This window comes from Eschrichtius robustus, chromosome 15, assembly GCF_028021215.1.
Source record: "Eschrichtius robustus isolate mEscRob2 chromosome 15, mEscRob2.pri, whole genome shotgun sequence".
NCBI lineage: Eukaryota > Metazoa > Chordata > Mammalia > Artiodactyla > Eschrichtiidae > Eschrichtius > Eschrichtius robustus.
In genome coordinates this window covers 45,457,260-45,480,742 of record NC_090838.1, presented here as the reverse complement: position 1 = coordinate 45,480,742, position 23,483 = coordinate 45,457,260, and the positions used below count along the sequence as shown (strand labels likewise).

The 23,483-nt window shown below is 35.8% G+C and overlaps 1 protein-coding gene across 2 annotated transcripts in view; it reads left to right on the top strand.

The window, feature by feature from the left end:
- The window catches only part of ASB3 (ankyrin repeat and SOCS box containing 3), a 92,085-nt gene that overhangs the window by 49,305 nt on the left and 19,297 nt on the right, over positions 1 to 23,483 (top strand). For both annotated transcript variants that reach the window (XM_068564844.1, XM_068564845.1), the window contains exons 4-8: positions 6,115 to 6,227; positions 6,811 to 6,946; positions 9,703 to 9,880; positions 11,789 to 11,986; positions 21,508 to 21,765. In XM_068564844.1, coding sequence (XP_068420945.1) covers positions 6,115 to 6,227; positions 6,811 to 6,946; positions 9,703 to 9,880; positions 11,789 to 11,986; positions 21,508 to 21,765 — 883 coding nt within the window. The remainder of the gene's footprint in view (positions 1 to 6,114; positions 6,228 to 6,810; positions 6,947 to 9,702; positions 9,881 to 11,788; positions 11,987 to 21,507; positions 21,766 to 23,483) is intronic.

Genomic DNA, 23,483 nt, shown 5'->3' with positions numbered 1-23,483 from the left:
CTGGGTGTTAGAGGGGCTTCTGGGAGACAAGGGTGGAAGAACAGCCTGGTTTTCCAGCTTCAGGGAGTCATATTTGAGCCCTGTAGTGAGAGGAGCTGAAGGCAGAAGGTGAAGGATCTGTTTCCATGAGCAGCTCTGAGAGACACAGGGATATGAGTGGCCCTACTCTATAGGAAGCTCGGTGACAGAGCATGTTGTGGGTTAGGTTGGGAACAGGGCATCTTCTCCACTGCTGCTCAGATGTAGCATGTTGCCTATACAGTGGGCACTGCAGGGAAACCAGCATCACTTTGGCATCTTGCATATTCAGAATTGGGAAATAAATGGCACATATGGCCTGGGTGACATCATTCTCATTGGCACTGTGCCAGTTATAACCTTCAAGTGGCCTTTACAACTGTGGACATCAAGAAGGTGTCTCAGAGAAGAAGATGACAGGATTATTTAGGAGATCAGAAGTCCTTAGTGGGGTAGAGTTTGTCAGGAGATACAGCTTCCATATTATGCAAGTGGGGCCATGAACTGGTGAAAAACACTAAAAACTTTTATTGTGAAACATTTAAAATATATACGAAAGTAGAGAACATAATATAGTGAACTCCTTTGTACCGTCAGCCAGCTATAGCTGTTATCAGCTTGTTTCTTCTGTAACCCCAATGTCTGGATTTGAAATTTTAGTTTACAGTTTAACATAACTTCACTTGTATGCCCAGGCTAGGGAGTCCCAAAGGAACTCAGGATAAAGACAATGTTATATTTTGTTTATTTATTCATATCTCAACTACTTCCAAAGAGAATTTGAAGTGACTGATGATTAAGGTAAGAGTAAACACTACACACCTACCAGAACGGCTAAAAAGAAAAAGATTGAATGTGCCAAGTGTTTATGAGGATATGAAGCAACCAGAAGATAGATTGCTGATGGGAGTGTGAATTGGGTATAGCCACTTTGAAAAACTGTTTGGAAGAACTTACTAAAGCTGAGTATATACATACTGTCTGTACCGGGAATTCCATTCCTAGGCATATATTCAACAGTAATGTGTATCAGTGTTCAGTAAAAGATGTACTAGAATAGTCTCGTTGTAGCACTCTCTAACAGCCCCAAACAGGAAGCTATCCAAAGAGCATCTGCCAACAATAGAACGGGTAAATAAATTGTGTTCTATTTACACAATGGATTACGATACAGCAATGAAGAGGAATGATCTGCAGCTAGGGGCAACAACATTGATAAATTTTACAAGCATAATGTTGAACCAGAGAAACTAGATGTAATAGAGTACAGATTTTCCTCAACTTAGGACGGGTTTACATCCCAGTAAGCCCATTGTAAACTGAAAATGTTGTAAGTCAAAAATGCACTTAATACACCTAGCCTACTGAACATCATCGTTTAGTCTAGCCTACCTTATATGTGCCCAGAACACTTGCATTAGCCTACGTTGTCCCTTACATTAGGCACAATCATCTAACACAAAGCTTATTTTATGATAAAGTGTTGAATATCTCGTGTAATTTATTGAAACTATATTGAAAGTGAAAAACAGAGTGGTTGTATGGGGGTAGAATGGTTGTGAGTATATCAGCTGTTCATCCTCGTGATTTTGTGGCTGACTGGGAGCTGCAGCTTGCTGCCACTGCCCAGCATTGTGAGAGATGATCATACCACATATTGCTAGCCCAGGAAAATATCAAAATTTGAAGTACAGTTTCTCCTGAATGTGTATCCCTTTTGCACCACTGTAAAGTCGAAAAATTGTTGTCAAACCATCTTAAGTTGGGGACTGTCTGTATTTTCTGGCCCTTTACAGAAACAGTTTGCTGACTCCTATTCTTGTTAATATTTCCAGGTGTAGTTGAGGGAGTCCTGACTAACTAGGAAGCCTGGGCTCTGGCTCTGTGACTTTGGGCAGATCACTCAACTCCTCAGGATTTATGTCCTGAACAAGCAGGTGATGAGCTGTGCTCCTAGGAGTAGCTCCAACTACAAATTCATTTTTTCCTTTAAAAAAAAAAAAAAAAGCTAACTTTTTTGCCAAGGCTTACAAAACTTGGCTTCTTTCTACCTCTCTTGCTTTATTTCCTTTGCTTGACTTCACTTCATTCACACTGGTCATCTTGGCTATCCCAAACATACTCAGCTCTTTCGTACCTCACTGCCTTTACACTTCTTATTTCCTGTTTGGAGTACTCTTCTTCCACCTCTTTGCATGGCTTACTGCTTATCTCTCATTTCTCTGTTCAGAGGTCTCTGTTTCAAAGAGATGACCTCTATCCTCTTTTCTAACATAGCACTCTCATACTCAGTCACTGCTCTTTAGTTTACCTTGTTAATTTCTTCCACTTTTTTCCCACAAAAAGTAATTTCGCAGTTTCTTTTATCAGAACTTATTTCCTTTATCCGTGTGCTTGTTTATTATCTGTCTCTCCCACTAGAATGGAAGTTCCATGAAGGCAACTACTTTGTAGGTCTGGTTGCTTGCTATGCCTCTTGTGCTTAGTACAGTCCGTGGCACTGTTGAATGATTGGATTAATTATTTAACTATTGCAAAGTCTCAAAGGACATGGTAAAATGGTAGATTTTATTTCAAATGCAAATAAGAGCCCTGGAAAAAAAATGAAACTATTATTATAGCTAAGTTGATTTCAATGGCTTGTTGTTTGCAGCTACTTTTATAGTCACTTAAATTCTTCCACAGAGCTGTCAGGTATGTTTATATAATCATCCTTAATTTACATAGAATGTGAAGTCGTAAGTATAGTGACTTCTTCCAAAGCACTGTGGTTTGCCGATTTTCTGGGATTTGTAAGTCAATGTGGCTTTTGTTTTTGTTTTTTAAATCAAATTTTGGAAAATTTCAGGCATTTTTTTTCTTCAAATGTATTTTTTGCTGCCCAGTTTTTACTCTCTTCTTCTTCTGAGACTCCAATTAATGTATGCTGGACTGTTTGATGTGTACAGTTGATTTTCCTGTAGTCTTTTTTTTTCCTCTCTCAGTTCTTCAGATAGGATGATACACATATATATATATTTTTTTTTACACATATATATATATACATATATATATATATATATATATATTTTTTTTTTTCCTTCTTTTTTTGGCCATGCTGTGTGGCATGCAGGATCTTAGTTCCCCAACCAGGGATCGAACCCATGCCCCCTGAAGTGGTAGCGTGGAGTCTTAACCACTGGACCGCCAGGGAAGTCCCTGGTTGATTTATATTGATGTCTTCAAGTTCATCCACTCTTCTACCATCTCTGATCTTCTTTTAAGCCCATCCATTTCTTTTTTCAGTTCTGGAATTTCCAGTTGGTTCTTTTTTTTCTTTTAAACAGTTTCATTACTCAGATTCTCTGTGTATGCTGTGTGTATACCATAGATATTAAAAGTAAAATCTTTGAACATATTTTCCTTAAAGCTTTAAAGCATATTTATAGTAGCTGCATTAGTTAATCTGTTAAATCCAATGTCTGAGCCATCTTGGGATCAGTTTCTGCTCACTACTTTCTGACTTGTATACTTACTAGGCATTGTGAATAGTATGTCACAGACTTGAATTCTCTTATCCTCTGAAAATAGTGAGTTTTTTTCTTTTTTTAAAATAATAGGTAGATTATTTACTGGCTTATGACCTTGAACTTGTTTAGGTTTGGTTTTATGCTTTGTTGAGAGCATAAGGTATTTCCCAGATCTAACTCCCAGGAGGATTGAGTTCCCAGCCTCTGCCTCTTTCTTGGTCAGGGCTTATTTTAGGCTTCCTTAGAGCAGGTCTAGAGTAGGCCTTAGTCTCAGATGTGGTCTTTATGCCTAGGGCTCTGCCTTTTGGGTGTCTCAGCTGGATGCCCAGAGTGTTAACGAGCTATCAAAGTATCAGTGTGGTTTCACCACTCTGACTGGGCCAAAACTCCTAGGAGTTCCATTGCCCCTCAGCACTGTCTTCTACTTATCTCTGTTCTATTCTTAACCCTTTAGCAGTTCTCTGGTAAGCTTCATCTTGCCTTGTACATGTGTAGCCCAGACCTCAGGCAAGGAATCTTGGAGAACTTCCACAGTGGGGCCTCCCCTCCGCACAGTTCTCTTTTCTCTTGGGGTTTGCCCCACCGATTTCAACTGCTTAAACTCTGATATCTTCCTCCTTAGCTCAGCGGACTGCTTCACTCTGCTCGGATCATTTCCTCTGCTTGGAGTGTTCTTTCTTCAACCTTACCCTTCCTGTGCTTGGACTTCAGCTCATTGCACCATAATCCAGAAATGTCCCCAGGCAGAAAGCTGGGGTGATCATGGGGCTCACCTCATGTGTTTCCCTTTCCTTAGGAATCAGTCTTTTGCCCATGGTTTAATGCTAGAAAAAGTTGCTTTATGTATATTTCCCACTCTTATGATGGCTAGTTTAGTACCAGTTATTTTGTCATATCCAGAAGTATAGTTCTGAAGGCTATTCCGTTTGGAGAGGAATGAATTCTTAAAAAGAGAAAATCGTATTTTATTTTAGACATTTATTTTTCATTCACTGAGTCAATGCTTATTTATTGCCTGTCTTCTGTTTGCAATTGGCACTTGGCACGTAAGGGGAATGGAACACGGTTTCTATCCTCAAGCGTACTTTACTAATGATAAGGAGGCAAACAAATAGTAAGTTCGAGTCTGGGTTTTTTTGTTGTTTTTTTTTAAATAACTTTCATTGAAGTATAATATACTTGGTCACAGTATGGTTCCCACTCCCCCTCCAATTTGGTAACTTATTATATAAGGACAAAGAAGTTAACCCAACTCTTCCAAAGGAGAGGCTTTGGTAGTAGGATGTGAGCTGTAAATACATTTTTCTAAACCACTATTTCTTTTTTTTTAAAGGTTTATTTATTTATTTAATTATTTAATTATTTAATATTTTATTTTTGGCTGCGTTGGGTCTTTGTTGCTGTGCACGGGCTTTCTCTAGTTGTGGTGAGTGGGGGCTACTCTTCGTTGTGGTGTGCGGGCTTCTCGTTGCAGTGGCTTCTCTTATTGCAGAGCACGGGATCTACGCGCACAGGCTTCAGTAGTTGAGGCGCACGGGCTTAGTTGCTCCGCAGCATGTGGGATCTTCCCGGACCAGGGCTCGGACCCGTGTCCCCTGCATTTGCAGGTGGATTCTTAACCACTGCGCCACCAGGGAAGTCCCTAAACCACTATTTCTTAACGATTAACCATTAATTAACCATTTGCCTTATTTTGAAATAATTAGCAAGAGCTATAAAAATGCCTTTTTACCATTGAGAAATTTTTTTCACTAGAGATGCGGACGGACATCAGATATCTTAATGTATTTATGATATTAAAAATTTTCTCTCTGACTTCTATAGCATATTTAATAAAACAAATTTTTTCGACTTTCATTTTTAGAAGGTCTCCCTAATTCATGGAAACAAACTTATCTACACTCTGTTTCATATATCACCACTGACAACCTGATAATCTTCAACTCAGGCTTTTGGCTATGGAGTGATTTTTGCCAGCAGTCACTGATAATGATGTATGAATTGGATGTGAAACAGATTCTACTAAATTTTCATTGGTTGATATAAGAACATCATTTTAACAATGATTGTCGTTTATTATTGTAAAAATATCTAAGATGCAGACTTGCAGTATTGTGCTTTCAGTTTGCTTGTCATTTACTATTGTCATTTGTGATCAGATGGTAATAGCCAACCTTTCAATTCTTTTGAGACTGTTTCTCCAGACTACTGCTGTTTCTTCTGACCTGTTCATCCCATCCCCCTCTCATTTGCATTTTTAACAAAATAGAAACGCATATTATCTCCATTATCAAAGAGAATATGTTTGCCTCCTGCTTCCATTTCCTCTGTATCTTTTAAGATACAATTGAAAATAATTTTGTATGTGTACCAAAAGGATGTATATATTAATGGGTTTGGGCTAAGACAATTGTGATAAATGTTTTGGAATTGCATAAGGAGTACATATATGTTTTGATTTGTTGATAGGAAAGATCACAGTATTGTGAGTTCGAAACTGAATAAGTGATGGGAACATCACCGAAGTGCCCAGTCCTACAAACATGGCTTTTTACTGACAGTAATTTTTTTGACTGTTGTATTGCAGCTGTTGAAAATGGACAGATAGATGTGGTAAGGCTGCTACTTCATTATGGAGCAGATGTTACTGGATCTCATTCTATGTGTGGATGGAACACCTTGCACCAGGCTACTTTTCAGGTAAACTCTGAATTTATTATTTCATTTCCATGTAAATTGTGTGTTTTACCCTTTTAAAATGACAGTTCTGTACAGTTTTTGCTTCCTACTTGCCTGTGATTTATGATGGTTAGTGCAGTACAGAAAAGGCAGTCTAAATGCTAACGGTCATTCTGAATAAGCCAACTGCTCTAGTAGTTCTAGTAGCTTTGGGCGGCAGGGATTATCTAAGTTTTTCAAACGTTGATAGCATAGTTAAGAGACCATCAGAATATTTGGGATATAAATTGACAGCGAGCAACGGCTTATTTTATTTATAGCACTGTGTTTAGAAACTGTGATGACATCTTAGTGCTTGTACTTGCAAACTAATTTTGCAGGATTTTATAAGGATTATAATTCCTAGAGATTCCCAGTGTTTTATCTGTTTATGTTTAATGTTCTAGCTAAAGGTACAGAATAATCTGATTGTTTAACACTTTCTTCCCATCCACCAATACACTTTTTTCCTTTAGTGAGGATAAAAAACATACACACAACAATGAAAAAGATATCTTCTATTTTCTTTGTTTTCTCTTATTTAAAATATGAATCTGTGCCTTAGGAAAATGCTGAGATCATAAAATTGCTTCTTAAAAAAGGAGCAAACAAGGAATGCCAGGATGACTTTGGGATCACACCTTTATTTGTGGCTGCTCAATATGGCAAGCTAGAAAGCTTGAGCATACTTATATCATCGGGTAAGACTAATCCATTCGTCTTTACACTGTTAAGATCATGAGTTTTAACTTTGTATCTTCTTAGGAAGAGTAATTCTTGACCAGATATAAATTAGGTTCTGGAATTTATGGTCTTATGTTAGTGGTAAATAAGAGTACATACAAGTTCATTTATAAGCCTGGTTACTAAGTCTCTATTACTAACATAATACAATGCGCAACTACTAATTTATCTGAGTAGGACCATAATGATCTATCATTAAAGCAGGTTTATTGGCAAGTTGAATGATGGTGCTGTTCTTTATTATAGGGACCTGAGCAATTCCAGCTTTCTAGGGTACAAGACTAGTATAGGCTTAATTAATTTTTTAGATAGTTATTTTGTATATTAACCCTTTGAGTTGTATGTTTTGATCAATTGTGTGATATTTAAATGGGTTTATTTCAAAGCATGTTTACACTTTATTATGTTAATAAATAACAACAGAAGCCTGTTAAAGGTTTCTCAGTGACAACCATTACACATTCAGCATTGTCGGAGAGGATGGTGTTGAGGTGGCATTCTTACTCTGTGTGACATTTCTGTGACCAGAAACTTTTGTTATGTAAGAGCTTTTCAGTTCTTCCAGACACTGTGTGTGCACTCACACTGCTAACCTGACGAAGCATGGATAGTCAAGAGCAGATGGGAAATACACAAGATTTGCCACCACGCAATTTTTTTTAATACTTAGACTTTTCACATATCTTCTGTAATACCTAAACTTTTAATAAATTACCAAAACAAAGTTTAAAGTTGAGAGAATCCCCCAAATCATTTGCTCAAGCATTTTTTTTTTTTTTTTTGTATTAAGAATCCCAGGCTTGGGGACTCCCCTGGTGGTCCAGTGGTTAGGAATCCGCCTTCTAATGCAGGGGACGTGGGTTCGATCCCTGGTCAAGGAGCTAGGATCCCACATGCCACGGGGCATCTGGGCCCGTGTGCCACAACTGCTGAGCCCGTGCACTCTAGAGCCCGTGCACCACAACTAGAGAGGCTGCATGCTGCAACTACTGAGCCTGTGTGCTCTGGAGCCCACATGCCACAACTAGAGAAGAACCTGCATGCCGCAACTAAGACCTGACACAGCTTAATTAATTAATTAATTAAGTAAGTAATTAAAAAAAGAATCCCAGGCTCTGAGCATTTAAGTGCCTTGCCAAAGATCTAGGAAGTATTCCCTGGCAGAATCAGGACTTGGATCCAGGACTTGTGATTTCTCATCTTCCTTCTTCTATGTTGTACCTTCCCAAGGACTGTCGTGATGTATTTTGTGACTTCCAGTCCGTAAGTTCCAGTTATTAGTGTGTAGCTAATATTTAGAATGAAATAGGTTAAACTGCAGCTTAATGACTCCTCATGCTGAGCCTGTCTCCTGGAACACTAAGCACCTGTTTTGTTTTTCTTTGTTCTTTTTTTTTTTTTCTTCTCCTCTCTGAATAGTTATGAATAGCAAGTTGAAAAGGTATGTAGGTATGTTTATAAGGTAACTATACATGTTTCTAACTCTTTAAAATGACTTTCCTTTCAGTGAATTATCTCTCATTTTCCCAACTTTTCTACCTGTAATCTTACAGGGACTAGTTCCTTATTCTTTCTTATACATTGAAATTGTCAATCAAAACAAAACATTGCTTAAAAGAGAAAGTTAAGTAGGTTTCTTTTTTGACTTAGTCTTTTCTCAGTTATAGTGTTCATTTCTTTCTGAGGCTGACAGTAGGTGAAGCCACCATGTACAAGTCAAGAATATTCTGTGTATCTAGACATGTTGAATATCCAGTTGGAATTTCTGACAGTTCCATAAACTCTAAGTTACCATTTGTGTTTTGCATTGTTTTTACCCATTTCAGGGCTTTGGTTTATTCAAGGTATATTTATGGAACATCCTTTTAAATAAAAAAGTAGTCTTTCCCCCCCTTGATGATGATGATTTTTCACTGAGCTGTATTCCAGAAATTAAAAAATTCTCGTGGTCATGTATTAACACCATACTTGGCATACTTAACACATTATTTGTCAATGAGAAAAGTTTGAGGAAGTCTGCTATTTTTGAAACCTTCACAAAAATTGAGGTCACTAAACTTTTTCACATCTTTATACATTTGTGTCTAAATAATTGATTAGATTTATGCTTAAAAAGATCAGCTTAGAAACCCATTTAAATAGACCTTTTTCCTTTTAATGTGGGCTCTGTTTATCATGCACTGGTCATGAAGAAAAGTGATATAATGAAGAGTATAGTCAACATTAGTTTAAAGGCATAGCCCCCATGTATATCATATCTACTGGAATTTTTTTTCACAAATCTTAGCCTGAATCAATTAGTGGCATCTGTAGAGTCTCATAATTTAGATTTTTTTCTTATCCTTTCAGTAATGATCAGAAAAGTTATCCATATTTGATAGTTTGCATTTTTCCCTTTTTAAATGATTGCTTACTGGACCCTCAGAGTGCTTGTTGGAATGAAATGAATCCTTCATTGAATAAGATTCTTATTTTAGCTTAAAAATGAATTCTAAAATATTAATCACTTGTTTTCTTGCTGACATAAAAGTAAAAACAATGTAAATGATTACCAATAAGTTATGAAAATTAATATGTTTTAACAACAGTATCCGCTAAGGAAGAAAAGCTATTGTACTGTGAAACCCTTTTAAGGCAGCTGCTTTGAAATTTTTGTTAATTATTATTACTATTATTTGCATTAAGGAGGCTATATGTTAAATGTTTATTTTAGGTGCAAATGTCAATTGTCAAGCCTTGGACAAAGCTACTCCCTTGTTCATTGCTGCTCAAGAGGGCCACACAGAATGTGTGGAGCTTTTGCTTTCCAGTGGGGCAGATCCTGATCTTTACTGTAATGAGGACAATTGGCAGTTACCTATTCATGCAGCTGCACAAATGGGCCATACAAAGTAAGTGTTAAAAATGGAAAATAAAAATGGTCTCATAATTCAAAGGTAATAGAAATAGATCTTCTGGGCCAGACCCTTTACCTCTAGGCATAACCCTTGGTATTCCCTTTTCTACTGATCTGCTGGGTGACTAGATCCACCCCCACATTTGTCCCCCTTGCATTCCCAGCAACTTGTAGTCTTGCCCTTTCCTAGTGTGAGGCAGAGTGGCCCCAGGGGCTTTCTCAGGGTGTTAAGTCTTCTCTCTGACTTCTTAAGCTGTGGCTGTACTCTCCCACTCCTTTCCAGTTTTGTCCCAGGCATCTTTAGGTATTGTTCTGATGGCTTTATTCAGCTTATTTTTGTTACCTCCTTGACCCCAGGAAGGTTTTGAGTTTGTGATCTCTCTTGTGTGGACTGGGTAGTCCTCCATATCTTGAACCCAGGAAGGTTTTGAGTTTGTGATCTCTCTTGTGTGGACTGGGTAGTCCTTCACATCTTGAACCCTTTGACTGGACTTCTCTTTGTCTTATTTCAAATTCAACTCGGTACTTTCCCCTGCTTCTATTACTCTTCTTCCTTAGCCAGAAATTCCAATGAAATTTTTGGTATTGTCTGAAGAGAGAGAGACTTAACGAAAGTTGGAACTCCCTGAAATTGGGGGTTCCAGGAATCTCAGAAATTATTAAACCTGGTTATACCTGTGAGAATATGGCAGCCTATCTTAACATAGATTGGTACCAAACAGTTTTTTTAAATATGTATTTAAAGTTTTTAGAGTCGTACTACTACAATAATAATTTTTATAGCTCTTGTTAGTATTATTTAATTTAAAAAGTAATAGTGAAATGGTCTTGTCTTTAGTATGTATACATAGTAGGAAAACAGATGCTGTAATTGGGTTATTATGCCACTAGGTGGCATGGTATTTTACTATTTCCTTAAAGATATTGGTAATCATGTTTGTGCCATGTTGAAGAGTATAATTTTTCCAACTCATTTAAAAAAATTTAGCACATTTATTACATATAAGAGACACTAAACAGATTCTTTATTTTAACAAAGTACTTAGGTTTAAAAATTTGATGTTTTTCTTAACTGTTGATTGTTTATTTCATCATAAATCTTAGGTACAGTTATACTCTGAGCTTTAAATTGATACCAAAACCCTCTTGAGAATTTGTCCTCATTTGTTCTCAATTTTGAGAATTCTGTTTGTCACTGATGATTTCCTTCATGGTAAAATATAAGTTCCCCTTAAATATTATCTTAGTCCTACCTTACCTAAGGAAAAGTAGCAAAGAGAAAGAATGTTATAAATTCTTAATTTATTCTTAATTTTTAAATAAATCTGCCTTAATATTTAAAGAGCTCATCTTCTTTTCTGAGAATACAATATTTTAGCAGAATTTCTGACTTCTTCCTGATGAAAATACTATTCATTTCATGTCACCATCTTAAAAAATTCTTACTGATTAGAAAAATAAAACTTTGGTTGCTACTTTATGAAGGAAAATAACTTGTTTTCTTGATAACAAGTTTATATCTAGTATAATGAAGTTTTAAAAAATTTATTAGACCCTAAAATATCTAATATAAAATTTGAATTTTGGGGAGGAAGGTGGTTGTTGGTGGGAAGGTAAATAATTCGTGAAAAATAAAGGACTGTGTGTTATCTGTTTACTTTTATGGGAACGTTATTTAGCTCTGCTTCAGATACGTTTAAGGATCTTTCTATTAAGCAACAGTAATGAGCATAACATTTCGGAGTATGTAGCTTGTAATAATTTACTGTAGATAGAAAGTACACTGAAGACAGAAAGGCTTTTTAAAATCTATCAATGAGTGACTCAAAATATGTGCTGTAGAAATGTCTACACTTATGTACATATAAAAGCATTATATACCCCTGAATTTTTGTATTTGCAGAATCTTGGACTTGTTAATACCACTTACTAACCGAATCTGTGACACTGGGCCAAACAAAGTGAGTCCTGTGTACTCAGCAGTGTTTGGAGGGCGTGAAGAGTGCCTAGAAATGTTGCTCCAGTCTGGCTACTGCCCAGATGCCCAGATGTGCCTTGTCTTCGGATTCAGTTCTCCCGTGTGTATGGCTTTCCAAAAGGAGTATGTATATTTTCTGTATTTTTATTCTTTTTTGCTATATGGAGATGTATTTCCAAATGACTTTCTTTTGTGAAACAATATGTCTTAGAGCTAAATTTGTAACTTAAAAACAAAAAACAGACAAAGACAAAAGCCTTCTGTGATGCACCTTGTTCAGTCAAACTATAATAAAAATGAGGTGATAATGTCAGATTTTTTTCCTTCTCTCTTTGGCTCTGGATTATATTTTTGGTGTAGCAGTTTTAGAGCATACTTTCAATATATTAAAGTAAATGCAGAAATTCTCTGATATCCTTGGTCTTCAAAACAATTTAAGAATTAAAACAGACTTTAAGTTACACAATGAATAAGGGCTGAAGATTTAATGTATAATGTGGTGACTGTAGTTGATAACACTGTATTATATAATTGAAATTTGCTAAGAGTACAACTTAAATGCTCTTAAAAAAAAAGAGGTAAATATTTGAGGTGATGAATGTTTTCACAATGTGTACGTATGTCAAATCACCACATTATATACTTTAACTATCTTACAATCTTATTTGTCATTTATACCTCAGTAAAGCTGGGGGGCAAAAAGATAAAAAAGAGTTAAAAATATCTTTGTCAAGTATGATGTTGACCGTGTGTCAGGCTATTTATCATTTGAAATTTATATTTACAAGACTTGTTATGAACGTAAAATAAAACTTTAGTTTTCTAGATATTCTTGCATCTTTAATGTATTTGGTATGTAACGTTTATATCTGTAGGTCACACTAAGTTTAAAATTTTTTAAAATATTTCTTTTGCTGATCTGCCATGATGCTGTGAGTAGAATAAATGAAGAATTACTGATAGATTATTGATTAGATTCTGGCCAAGACTTGTCTCTAAGACTCCTAAGGTTTTACAATAGATGGCAAGAATAAGGCTATGTGTAAGAAAAGCCATATTGAGTAAAATCTGTGATCCATGCAATAATGGATTAAGTTGTGCAGGTAGTTGCTGTTGTTTTTAATGACGCAAAGGAGGTTGCAGGCTTACCTCAAATTTCATTGGCTTTCCTGAATTCACCATTGCTAGCTATGACTTAATTTAAACATTTATCAAAAACGTACTTGCTAAGCTTTTCAGTCTCTACCATCTTGTAACATTTGCTATGTAAAATAGTAGTTCATTTCATTTGTTCTGAATTTAAGCTTCTACGTATATACTGTACTCTGAGTATTTGGGGTTTTGGTTAATCTGAGTATCTGGGATCCACTCTATGCATAACTTTCATGATTTCATGGTATACCTCCTTAGGTTTTGTCTTTATAAACAGAGGAGCCCTAATTATTTTAGTTTACCTCACTAGGGCTGTACTGATGACTTTAGTTGATTCATTTGCCTTTCTCTGTACATATCTGTCTCCATTGTATTTTATTATTAGATCAGAATTGAATATTTTTTTTATAAATTTATTTATTTTTAGCTGCCTTGGGTCTTCGTTGCAGTGTGCGGGCTTTCTCTAGCTGTGGCGAGCGGGGGCTACTCTTTGTTGAGGTGTGCGGGCTTCTCATTGCGGTGGCTTCTCTTGTTGCGGAACACAGGCTTTAGGCGCGCGGGCTTCAGTGGTTGTGGCACGTGGGCTCAGTAGTTGTGGCTCACAGGCTCTAGAGTGCAGGCTCAGTAGTTGTGGCACACGGGCTTAGTTGCTCCACAGCATGTGGGATCTTCCCGGACCAGGGATCGAACCTGTGTCCCCTGCATTGGCAGGCTGATTCTTAACCACTGCACCACCAGGGAAGTCCCTGAACATTTTTTTATTTGATCAGAATGTAACGGTTTTGTATAGTTTTGTATAGTGGTATGTCTATGTGTCCAATATAACAATAATCTGTTTTAGTCTTCATCTTACTTTTGGAGGAATATTTTTGGTCCTGGTCACAGCAGCTAAGCTTATGCCTCATCATCTTATAAGTGTAGTTTAAATTAAACGTATTAAACCATAGCAGTACCCCTGTTAACCCCGAAACACCTTAAAATTAATGTTTTTCTGGCCTGAGAAATCAGGTAAATAGAACCCTGTGGAACAGAGGGTATGAGGGGAATCCTGGAGAAGAGAGAGCTGGAGAAAGGGGTTCTCTTAATTCTGCGTACAAACCTGCATATGTCCAGAGCCCATCCAAGCTTTGAATGCACAGAACAGACGTTGAAAACAAGATTTGAACTATTGCCCAAGTCTCAGGCCCCTGAATGGTACATTTCATGGGGCCAGACCCAAAGCAGCATAGCAAAGGTTTGAGAAATGAACCAGCAGTCTGTAGAGGTGAAAAAGAAATTGTAGTCTAAACCTAACTAGGTTATATGCCTGCTAAAATAAACAGACACAATCAGTATTATATTCAAAAGATTATAACAGGACCCAGGCCTAGAGTTTACACACAGCATTACTATTCGTAATGTCCAGGATACAGTCTAAAATGACTTGACATATGAAGAACCAGAAAATATGACCAATTTTAGAGAGAAAAGACAATTAACAGGTGTCAACCCTGAGATGATCTAGATGTTGGAGATATTAAATAATTGAAAACAGCTATTATAATGGTGCTTAATGAAGTAAACACACTTGAAATAAATGGAAAGGTAGATATTTTCAGCTGAGAAATAAAAACTAGAGCCAAATGGACTCTTTAAAACTGAGAAATATAAAATCTGAAATGAAAAATTAACTATATGAGCTCCATAGCAGAATGGAATTGAGAGAGGAAAGAGTCAACTTCAAGATAGACCAATATAAATTATCCAAACAGAAGAACAGAGAAGACGGCGACTTGGGGGACAAAAAGGAACAGAGCCTCAGGGACCTGAGAGACAGTATGGCTGGGGTTGACATTCATGTCATTAGGGTCCAGAAGGGAGGAGAAAGAGGTTGTGAACTGATAATGGACGAAAACTTCCCAACATTGGATAAAGACGTAAGTTTTATAGATTTAAGAAGCTCAGTAAACCAAAATAGGGTAAACCCAAAGAAAAGCGTGCTCACCAATAATCAAACTGCTGAAAACTAAAAGTAAAGAAGCAACAGTGTGGCGTATGGTGGTCTTTGGTCACAGACATGAGCTTACAAACTTTGTTTTTTGCTACTCTTGGCAATTTTGCTCTGTAAAATGGCCCTATAGAGCAAAACTAAAATCTGTTTTGGTGGCTTTAAAAGGGCTTGTCAGATATTTTCTTTCATGTGGGAACTTGTAATTGGACCAAATGTATTTTTAATTAGTAAGGTAGGTTTTCAGTAAGAAAAGTCACTGGAAAACACTATTTGTTAGTCTAAAGGAAAAAAGCCAAAACGTCAGAATATCTGTTTTATGAGGGTACATTCTCCTAGTCTTTCCAGCTGACTTTTTGTTTGCCTGGGCCCATGGCAGTAGACTTAATTTTGATATATCTTTGCCATTATTACCTACTCTGCGGGGAATTTAATTGACAGGGAAACATTTCCCAAAGGACTAAATCTAAGCAATGATAGCATCATAATCACATATGCTCACATTTAACATGTATAAAAATATAGTACATTGCACAATTATTGGCACACAGAAAAATATCAAGGTTAATTCTCTTCTTCATTTCTGGAGAAGAAATTCATTTTTGCCATCCTCCATTTATCTAGAAAATAGCATCAATTAAATTTTTAGTCTCTATATTATGTTTATGTAAGCTAACGTCTGGCTATTAGTTTGCATGTCATCGCTGTACATGTAATGTGAAAATCATTTGATTATTTTGGGCCTCGGTGTAAAGCTGATCAAGCAAGAAAACTGTCATTCTCCCAGTAGGTTTTGTTTTAGTGTGTCAGAGGGTAATACAGCCAGTGCCTGGGGAAAAAATCGAGGTTGAAAAATGCATTAATTTTTAATTTCTTTCATTAAGTATGCATCTGAAAATTTGGATTCTCTGTGGTTGCATACTTAAAATTAATTAAATTAATTACAATTACCATTTAAAAAGCAAGGACAGTGGACTAAAATTTTCATTTAAAAATAACTTTTTTGTGCTGTTTTTCCGTAACAATGTTTGAATTTCCTATATTACATTTACCAATTATGAATAAGAATTTGTGTTTTAGTCACAGTAATGATACCAGGGAACTTGGAAGACTCCATTTTCCAAAATTAATTATTAGATATTCAAATTTTCAGAGATTTGGTAATAGACAATGAGATAAGTTTAGTGGTATAAGTTTTGAAATTTCATTTTTATAGCAATGGTGTGTTGTTACAATAATGTTAGTTTGGTGTAAGATTGTTGTAGAAAGATTTAATCAGCACTAAACTGACTCCAGGTATTAATGAGTCAAAAACTTTTGTTTTCTTATTTGTATGTTTTCTGGTATTTCTCAGAGATCTAGAATTTTAATATTTGTGACCCTCCTTGCACTGTTGGCCTGTTATGTTCTAGTAAACATATCTACTTTTACAAATAGTATAAGTAATATCAAAAGGTGATGAAAATAATAAATATAAATAATGGCTCTGGGTTTTAAGTTTTCCCTTCTTTATTATTTTATTCAGCTGATTTAACTTTTTAGCTCAGGATTAGCATTCTGAAACATTTTTACTGGGTATCCCTTGGAGAGGATAAGCTTCCATTTGAAGCAGTGGCCCTTAGCTCTTCTCACACTCCAAAGCATGATAGAAAGGTGTCTTGTCTCCTCCACCATCGTACAAAAGCATTCTTTGTCCTTTGGGGCTAACAAGTTAACAGCTTTAGTGACATGAAGCCAGTCTTTCAAGGGCATAGCTGAGTAATTCAACTCAAATGAGAAAATAGAAGAAAAAGACTCCTTTAACTGGAATGGGTGGAAGAGGAGGGAAGTTGAGAAATTTCAGGACAATTTGAACAAATATTAATGCCTTTTCTATATGAATGTAGAAAGAGATCCTGGCTTAGCTGACCTGATTTTGTGTCTTTCTAATTGATACTAATGATTGTTATCCCATTAGTTTTGTAAAAATAATTGTGTCCATTCTTGTCATCATATCACACATGGATACATCTGATACAACCTAATGTTTTTATTTTATTTTCAGCTGACGGCTGAAAGCCATTCACTAAAACTTACTATATGGCCTTTTTTTTTTTTTTTTTTTTTTTAAACAGTGGACCAAACACCAGAAGTCCTTTTTTTTTTTTTTTTAATTAATTAATTAATTAGTTTATTTATGTTTGGCTGTGCTGGGTCTTCGTTTCTGTGCGAGGGCTTTCTCTAGTTGCGGCGAGCGGGGGCCAATCTTCATCGCGGTGCGCGGGCCTCTCACTGTTGCGGCCTCTCTTGTTGTGGAGCACATGCTCCAGACACGCAGGCTTGGTAGCTGTGGCTCACGGGCCCAGTTGCTCCGCGGCATGTGGGATCTTCCCAGACCAGGGCTCGAACCCGTGTCCCCTGCATTAGCAGGCAGATTCTCAACCACTGTGCCACCAAGGAAGCCCCCACTATATGGCCTTTTGGTGATTCAGCTAATAAGTTGGTTGGATATTTTGTTGGGTAATTGAAACTAAAATTCTCAAGATATTTGCCCATTTCTATTTGTTTAAAAGAAACCTTGTTAACATGTTGAATTTCCTTTTACTGTGCTTCTTTTTTATCTGGGCCTGTTTCTGTGCACATTTTTGAACTTCAAAGAGCAGTATGATGGAAAGTGTACATGCCTCCAGATAAGGTCTAAACATCGCATTTTTAGTTTTTAAACTTCTCCTCTTTCTCTGTGTCTTATGATTTTCACTGTTATATAATGTGGAATCTCTTAATGTGTCACAATTTGTTCTTGATATTTATGTTAAATAGGAGGGACTACTCTAGGACTTGATGAGTTTTTCCGATTCTCCATCAGGGCTTGAAAGAGAATTTGTATTAAGTGTTAAGAGAAACACATGCAAATGTCCATGTAGTTTACATTTTAACCAAAGTTTTATCTAAGCCTTAGGGTCTTCTCTTCTTGCTCAATGACATATAATAATCAAGCTCATCATAGAGCACTGAAGTTGCTTGAGTTTCTGGAGCTTGTACATGTATCTGAGACCTTCTTAATATCCTTTGCAGAAACTCAGGGCATGCTGAGAAATTTTTATGATCCTCCAGTTTATTTTGTGTTTATTATTCACCATATAAATGGTAGTTTTGTTGGAAAAGGGTTTATAGTGTAGCAGTAGGCAATTTCATAAGCCTTTTAGGAGTATGCTCTTGTCCTTTCTAACACAAGGCAATGTGATAATTGGAAGAAATTTAGAGTGGGGTTTTCCAAAGTGTGTTTTGTAGAATAATCATTCTATACATTGTTAATAGATAATACACAGGATTAAAAGGGTTCCTTAGTTAATTTAGTTTGGGAAACACAGGGTTAAGCAATGGTAATTAGATTTCTTTCCTGGAGGGCTTCTAAGAATTTTTCTTATGGTGTTGTGTTTTATGAATTCCTAAGGGGGAATGGAAAATTTGGGAACATAAGATGAACTTTACAATAAATACACTGTTGTTCCTGTGTTTACAGACTTTTGGGGCATTTTATACTCTCTTTATTAGGCTGTTTTCAGATTAACTATTGGATCCATTGCTTTAATTCTAAGGGTACTTCTGAAAGGTATCAGGAGGTTGAAGAAAAACACTTGACCATATAAGTTGAAAATTTAAGTTCATCCTGTATTTGTCCTTTTATGGACTAGTGTATATTATAAAGTGTTTCTCAAATATTTTCATTATGGAGCCTTTTTCACGTAGATCATTTTTCAGGGACTAGTGTTCCATGGAACATACTTTGGGAAACATAGGTCTGGCCTTAAAATAATTCTCAATTTGTTTCATGAAGTGTTTGGTTTTTATAATGTAGGAGAGATATTTCACATATTTGCTGTATCATATTCACTGTTAGATTTTGGTTTGATATTATTATCCCAATTCTACCAATTACTAGCTTGACTAAGCTTCAGTTTTTGCATCTAAAGTGGAGATGATAATAAAACTTACTTTTTAGGGTGATTGTGAAGATTAAGGCAGATCTTCCGTGTAACACATTTAGCATTCTGGTACAGAATAAATACTCAATAAAGTTTGTTATTATAGGGAATTATGTGCACATGTTCCTCTCACATTTAGAGATGGATGGTTGGTTTATCTGTGGCCTTGTCCTTAAAATTTTCTTAGCATGAGTCACATGTCTCGGTGCTATATTCGAAACTTGAATAAGAAAGCCTCTTGGTTTTGTAGTTCTATTCTAAACAGAAAATAGGTTCTCTAGCTATCTGTAGCACTTAATCTAACAGCGTGCATTTAGGGCTCCCGTTTACCTTTGTATTCTATAGCAGAAAAACGTCCTCTTTAAGACCTAAAGTATCTATGGTTAGGCCATTGATGGTTTCAAATTGCTTGAGGGAAGAGCTCAGCCAGTCCCTGAATTGTACATGTAAACACACATGCCTTGAAAATTAACAGTCTTCTTGAGAATTATATATCACATTTGTAATGAGGCAATGTCTTGAGCTTTTCCCACTGTTTACCTACATGTTTACTGGAATGTGTTCAACAGTCCATGTCATGTGTTGATTGTTCTGTAGTGGAATCAGCAAGTAATAACTGTAGTGATAACGAGAAGCTAGTTAAATGAGGTCGAAGTAGTTGAAATAAATTGGTTATAACTGTTTAGAACCATCGGTCAGAAGTATCAGTATATCCTTTAGCATTTCTTGTAGTGCAGGACTGTTGGCAACAAATTCTTTCAGCTTTCCTGTATCTGAAAGCAGCCAGAAGAAAAAATACATGCATACAGGGCTCTTTTCAAGAACACTGATATGAATGATGGGAGTTTCCTGGAACAAATAGCAATATATGGTAGACAGACAACGAAGTTATTAATTTTTATAAAGAAATTTTAGAATTATAGATTTTTCTTTTCTAATTGCTATGCATATTATTAATAATAAAGAGAATTACCGTTTAATCTTTTAACTGAAGAAAAGAGCACAAATTGGAGAACAAATGAAATAGATTTACAAAAATTTACATGGGGTAGGTGACATTTTACTTATGTATATAGTGTTTTAACTGCTTTAAAACCTTGATTTCAAGTTCTGTACATAAGTCCTCAGAAGTAGGAGGTCTCACATGACAATGGTTTAAATGTTTTATGTTTGTTTTCTCTTTTATTTTTATGACTTCATTATTTAGATTCTATAATACTATGATTAATAAAATATTTCTTTTTTATTTCTAGTTATTTAAAATAGCATTATTTCCAGTTTCAGAGGGAAACTAATTTTATTCTTGCGTATTTTCTTTCACAGTTGTCTATGTAATGAACATACATGTTTATTGAGCTTTGTTACAGTTAAAATTATATCATAAACAGTTTTTAAAATGTGGTCACACAACCATCAGAATTGTAGTTTTTGATGACTATGTCATATTTTGCACTTACTGCTCCTCTGTTAAACATTTAGGTAATTTATGTTTTTTAAAAATTATAGACAATACTATGGTCAATATATTTGTGCAAATAGGATATAATTTCTTGTTTATTTTGTCTCTTGTGTAAATTCCCAGGATTTATGTTCATTATATTTTAATTTGTGTGGTATTTTACTTTACATATCATTTTATTTTACAAATACTTACATAATGCTAGTTCTGTGTGCCAGAAAGTTTAAGTAACTTGCTCAGAGTCACACAGCTAGTAAGTGGCTGAGTACTCTGGCTCCAGTCTGTGCTCTTATAACTTTGCTATGAAACCTCTTTTGATGCATTTTGCCAATTAGCTCTCTCATAAAAGGGTTACACTTATTTTCAATCATTTTAACCACAACTTAGCAGTATTCGATGATAATTTTTTCTTTTTTAAAGTAACCAATTCAATAGGTGTAAAATGATAACAATTTATTCTGTAAAACACTTGATAAAGAAGACTAATTAAAAAATCTAAAGCTGTAAGTTAAATTTTTTTCATTAAAAAAAGCTTTTCTATATGATTGCTTTTTACCATTAGAAATTTAAAAGTAAGAGGGAAATTGACTAATGCTATTGTTGAAGGAAGTGGTATCTTGGAGATTCCTAGACTGAATCATCTGTCTTTAGGGACCCGTCACATTGTTTTATTAACTTTGTTTAGCAAGTGTTTTGTATTATGGATACTTAGTTGTGCAAAAAAATCACAATTTGAAAAGAGTTTTCTACTTGTCAATGATAATTTTAAAACTTACTTATTTAAGATAAATGTTTTAAATTCTAAGGGCACAACTTGTTCATAGTTGAAAATTAAAAACCATGCAGAATGGTGTAAATTAAAAAGTAAAACCCTCCCTTTCCTCTGGTCCCCTAGTCTCAATCCACTAGACATGTAAAAATCATCCACTATCCCATTTGCTATTCTTATTTTCCAGTTGTAACTACTATTAACTTTGTAAGAATTATTTTTTTTAATGTGAAAACTAACTTCTCTTCCCTTCCCTTCTTTTTCCTCCCTCCCTCCCTCCCTTCCTTCCTTTTTTTATTTTTTGTCGTGGAGCTGTGACTTCTTTGGAATTGTGAATATTCTTTTGAAATATGGAGCCCAGCTAAATGAACTTCATTTGGCATACTGCCTGAAGTGTGAGAGGTTTTCAGTATTTCGCTACTTTTTGAAGAAATGTTGCCCATTGACATCATGGAGCCACATATCTGAATTTATAAATCACGCAGTTAAAGCACAGACAAAATATAAAGAATGGTTGCCATCTCTCCTGCTTGCTGGATTTGACCCACTGAATCTCCTCTGCAGTTCTTGGTAAGAAATCCTACCATGTGGACTTTACTCTTTTTGAGTGAGTGTACTACCTTTCATTTCCCCCAATTTCTTGAGATCCCTGTGTTGGGAGGAGGTTGTTATTGTGTGTGTTTTGACTGTGATGGCTGGGTTGGGGAGAAGGAATTGGGGGGGCTGCTAATAGTGAGATTGAGTGTAAGGATAGAGTCCTGGGAAAAGGTCAGAGGTGGCTGGAAGGGAATAGAAAGGAATGGGTGCCAGTGAACCCTCCTGAGAGGGTTATTTCTTCTACTTAGGCCATCCCTCATGCTGCTCTTAAAATGTCTGTGACAGAATGGTTGTAGCTGCTTTGGAGATTTCTAGCATCCCTTAGTCAACTAGATTGAATACTCCTATCCTATAGCAACTTGTCTACTTGAACTTAGTCTTCCTCAATAAATACTGATTTCTGGAGTAGCTGAGGAAATAACTCTTTACCTCAAGTGGTTTCTCAGCAGGGCAACCCCTATGAGTGATTATATGAAAGTTGAGTCAGAATTTTTCTAGGGCAAAAGGATAAAAACTGTTTTACCAACCTTTTCAAGAGTTATGTGTCTAGATGGACCGAGAAGGTAATTGTAGTGGTGAGAGAACTCTTTTGACCTGATAATTCGAGTCAAATGAGGAAATAGAATAAAAGTCTCTAGGAATGTAAAGAACATAAAAATTAAATGTATTTTATAAAATTTCAATGAAACGTCTAGAAGATTTCATTTTTGTGCTTCAAAAATTACCATTTACCAAAATTATGTTTAGACAAATACTGAGATTTTGGATTTCAGCAGAAAAGTGCTCTGATACTTTGTTATTTAAATTTTGCTTTTCAAAAGAGGTCCTCTTTGGTATTCATGCAGGCAGCACTAGTGGTTCCTACTTGTAAATTTTGTTTGCATTTCTGGGACTCCATCTTCTGCCTGGTGGCTTCTCCATCTGTAAGTGAAGAACATATCTTTGTTTGGCAGGATCCCAGTATCTCACCTTTTTATTATGTCTGCCATAATATAGAATTCAAGAATTTTCACTAAGCAGAGGTTTTATGCTTAGGACTTTCATCCCTTTCTGATACTGAATGTTTCAGATATGTGGCTTGTGAGGAAAAACTGCTTTCTGGTAGGTGGTTTGAGGAATATAGAAGTAAAGCAAAGTTTAGATACATGTTCTGATCTCCACTTTACTTTCTGTTTATAGTTTACAGTGGTTTGAGTACCCGATTGTATTTACTTTTGTCTCCAACAGCTGATTAATACATAGTTATCTGTCAAATCACTCACTGTTGCAATTCCCTGTATACCATTTCAATAAATTTTTACAAAAATCCATTGTATTTTTTAGATAACTGAATGAGATATAAAAATTATTGACAATTCATTGAGAAATCTAATTTTTAAAAGTTATTTGTGTATGTTTACTTGTCCTAACAAATCCCCTTTTACATGTGCACACACACACATACACACACTCAGTACTGAGATAGAAACGCTCACTAATGAATACTATATCTAGCTATTAACAAAGCTATTTAAGTACCCTTAACTTTTTACTTAGTGAATTTTATTGTTGTGTCTGGGCTCCTGACAGCTAACAGCAGTTACCCCTCACCGTTCTAGGATTCACTCCCCAAAATGCTACTGTAAATCCAACCAACATGTGAGATAGCTGTGGGCAGTTCTGACAGTGTGTTCCCTTTCCTCTGTCACTTC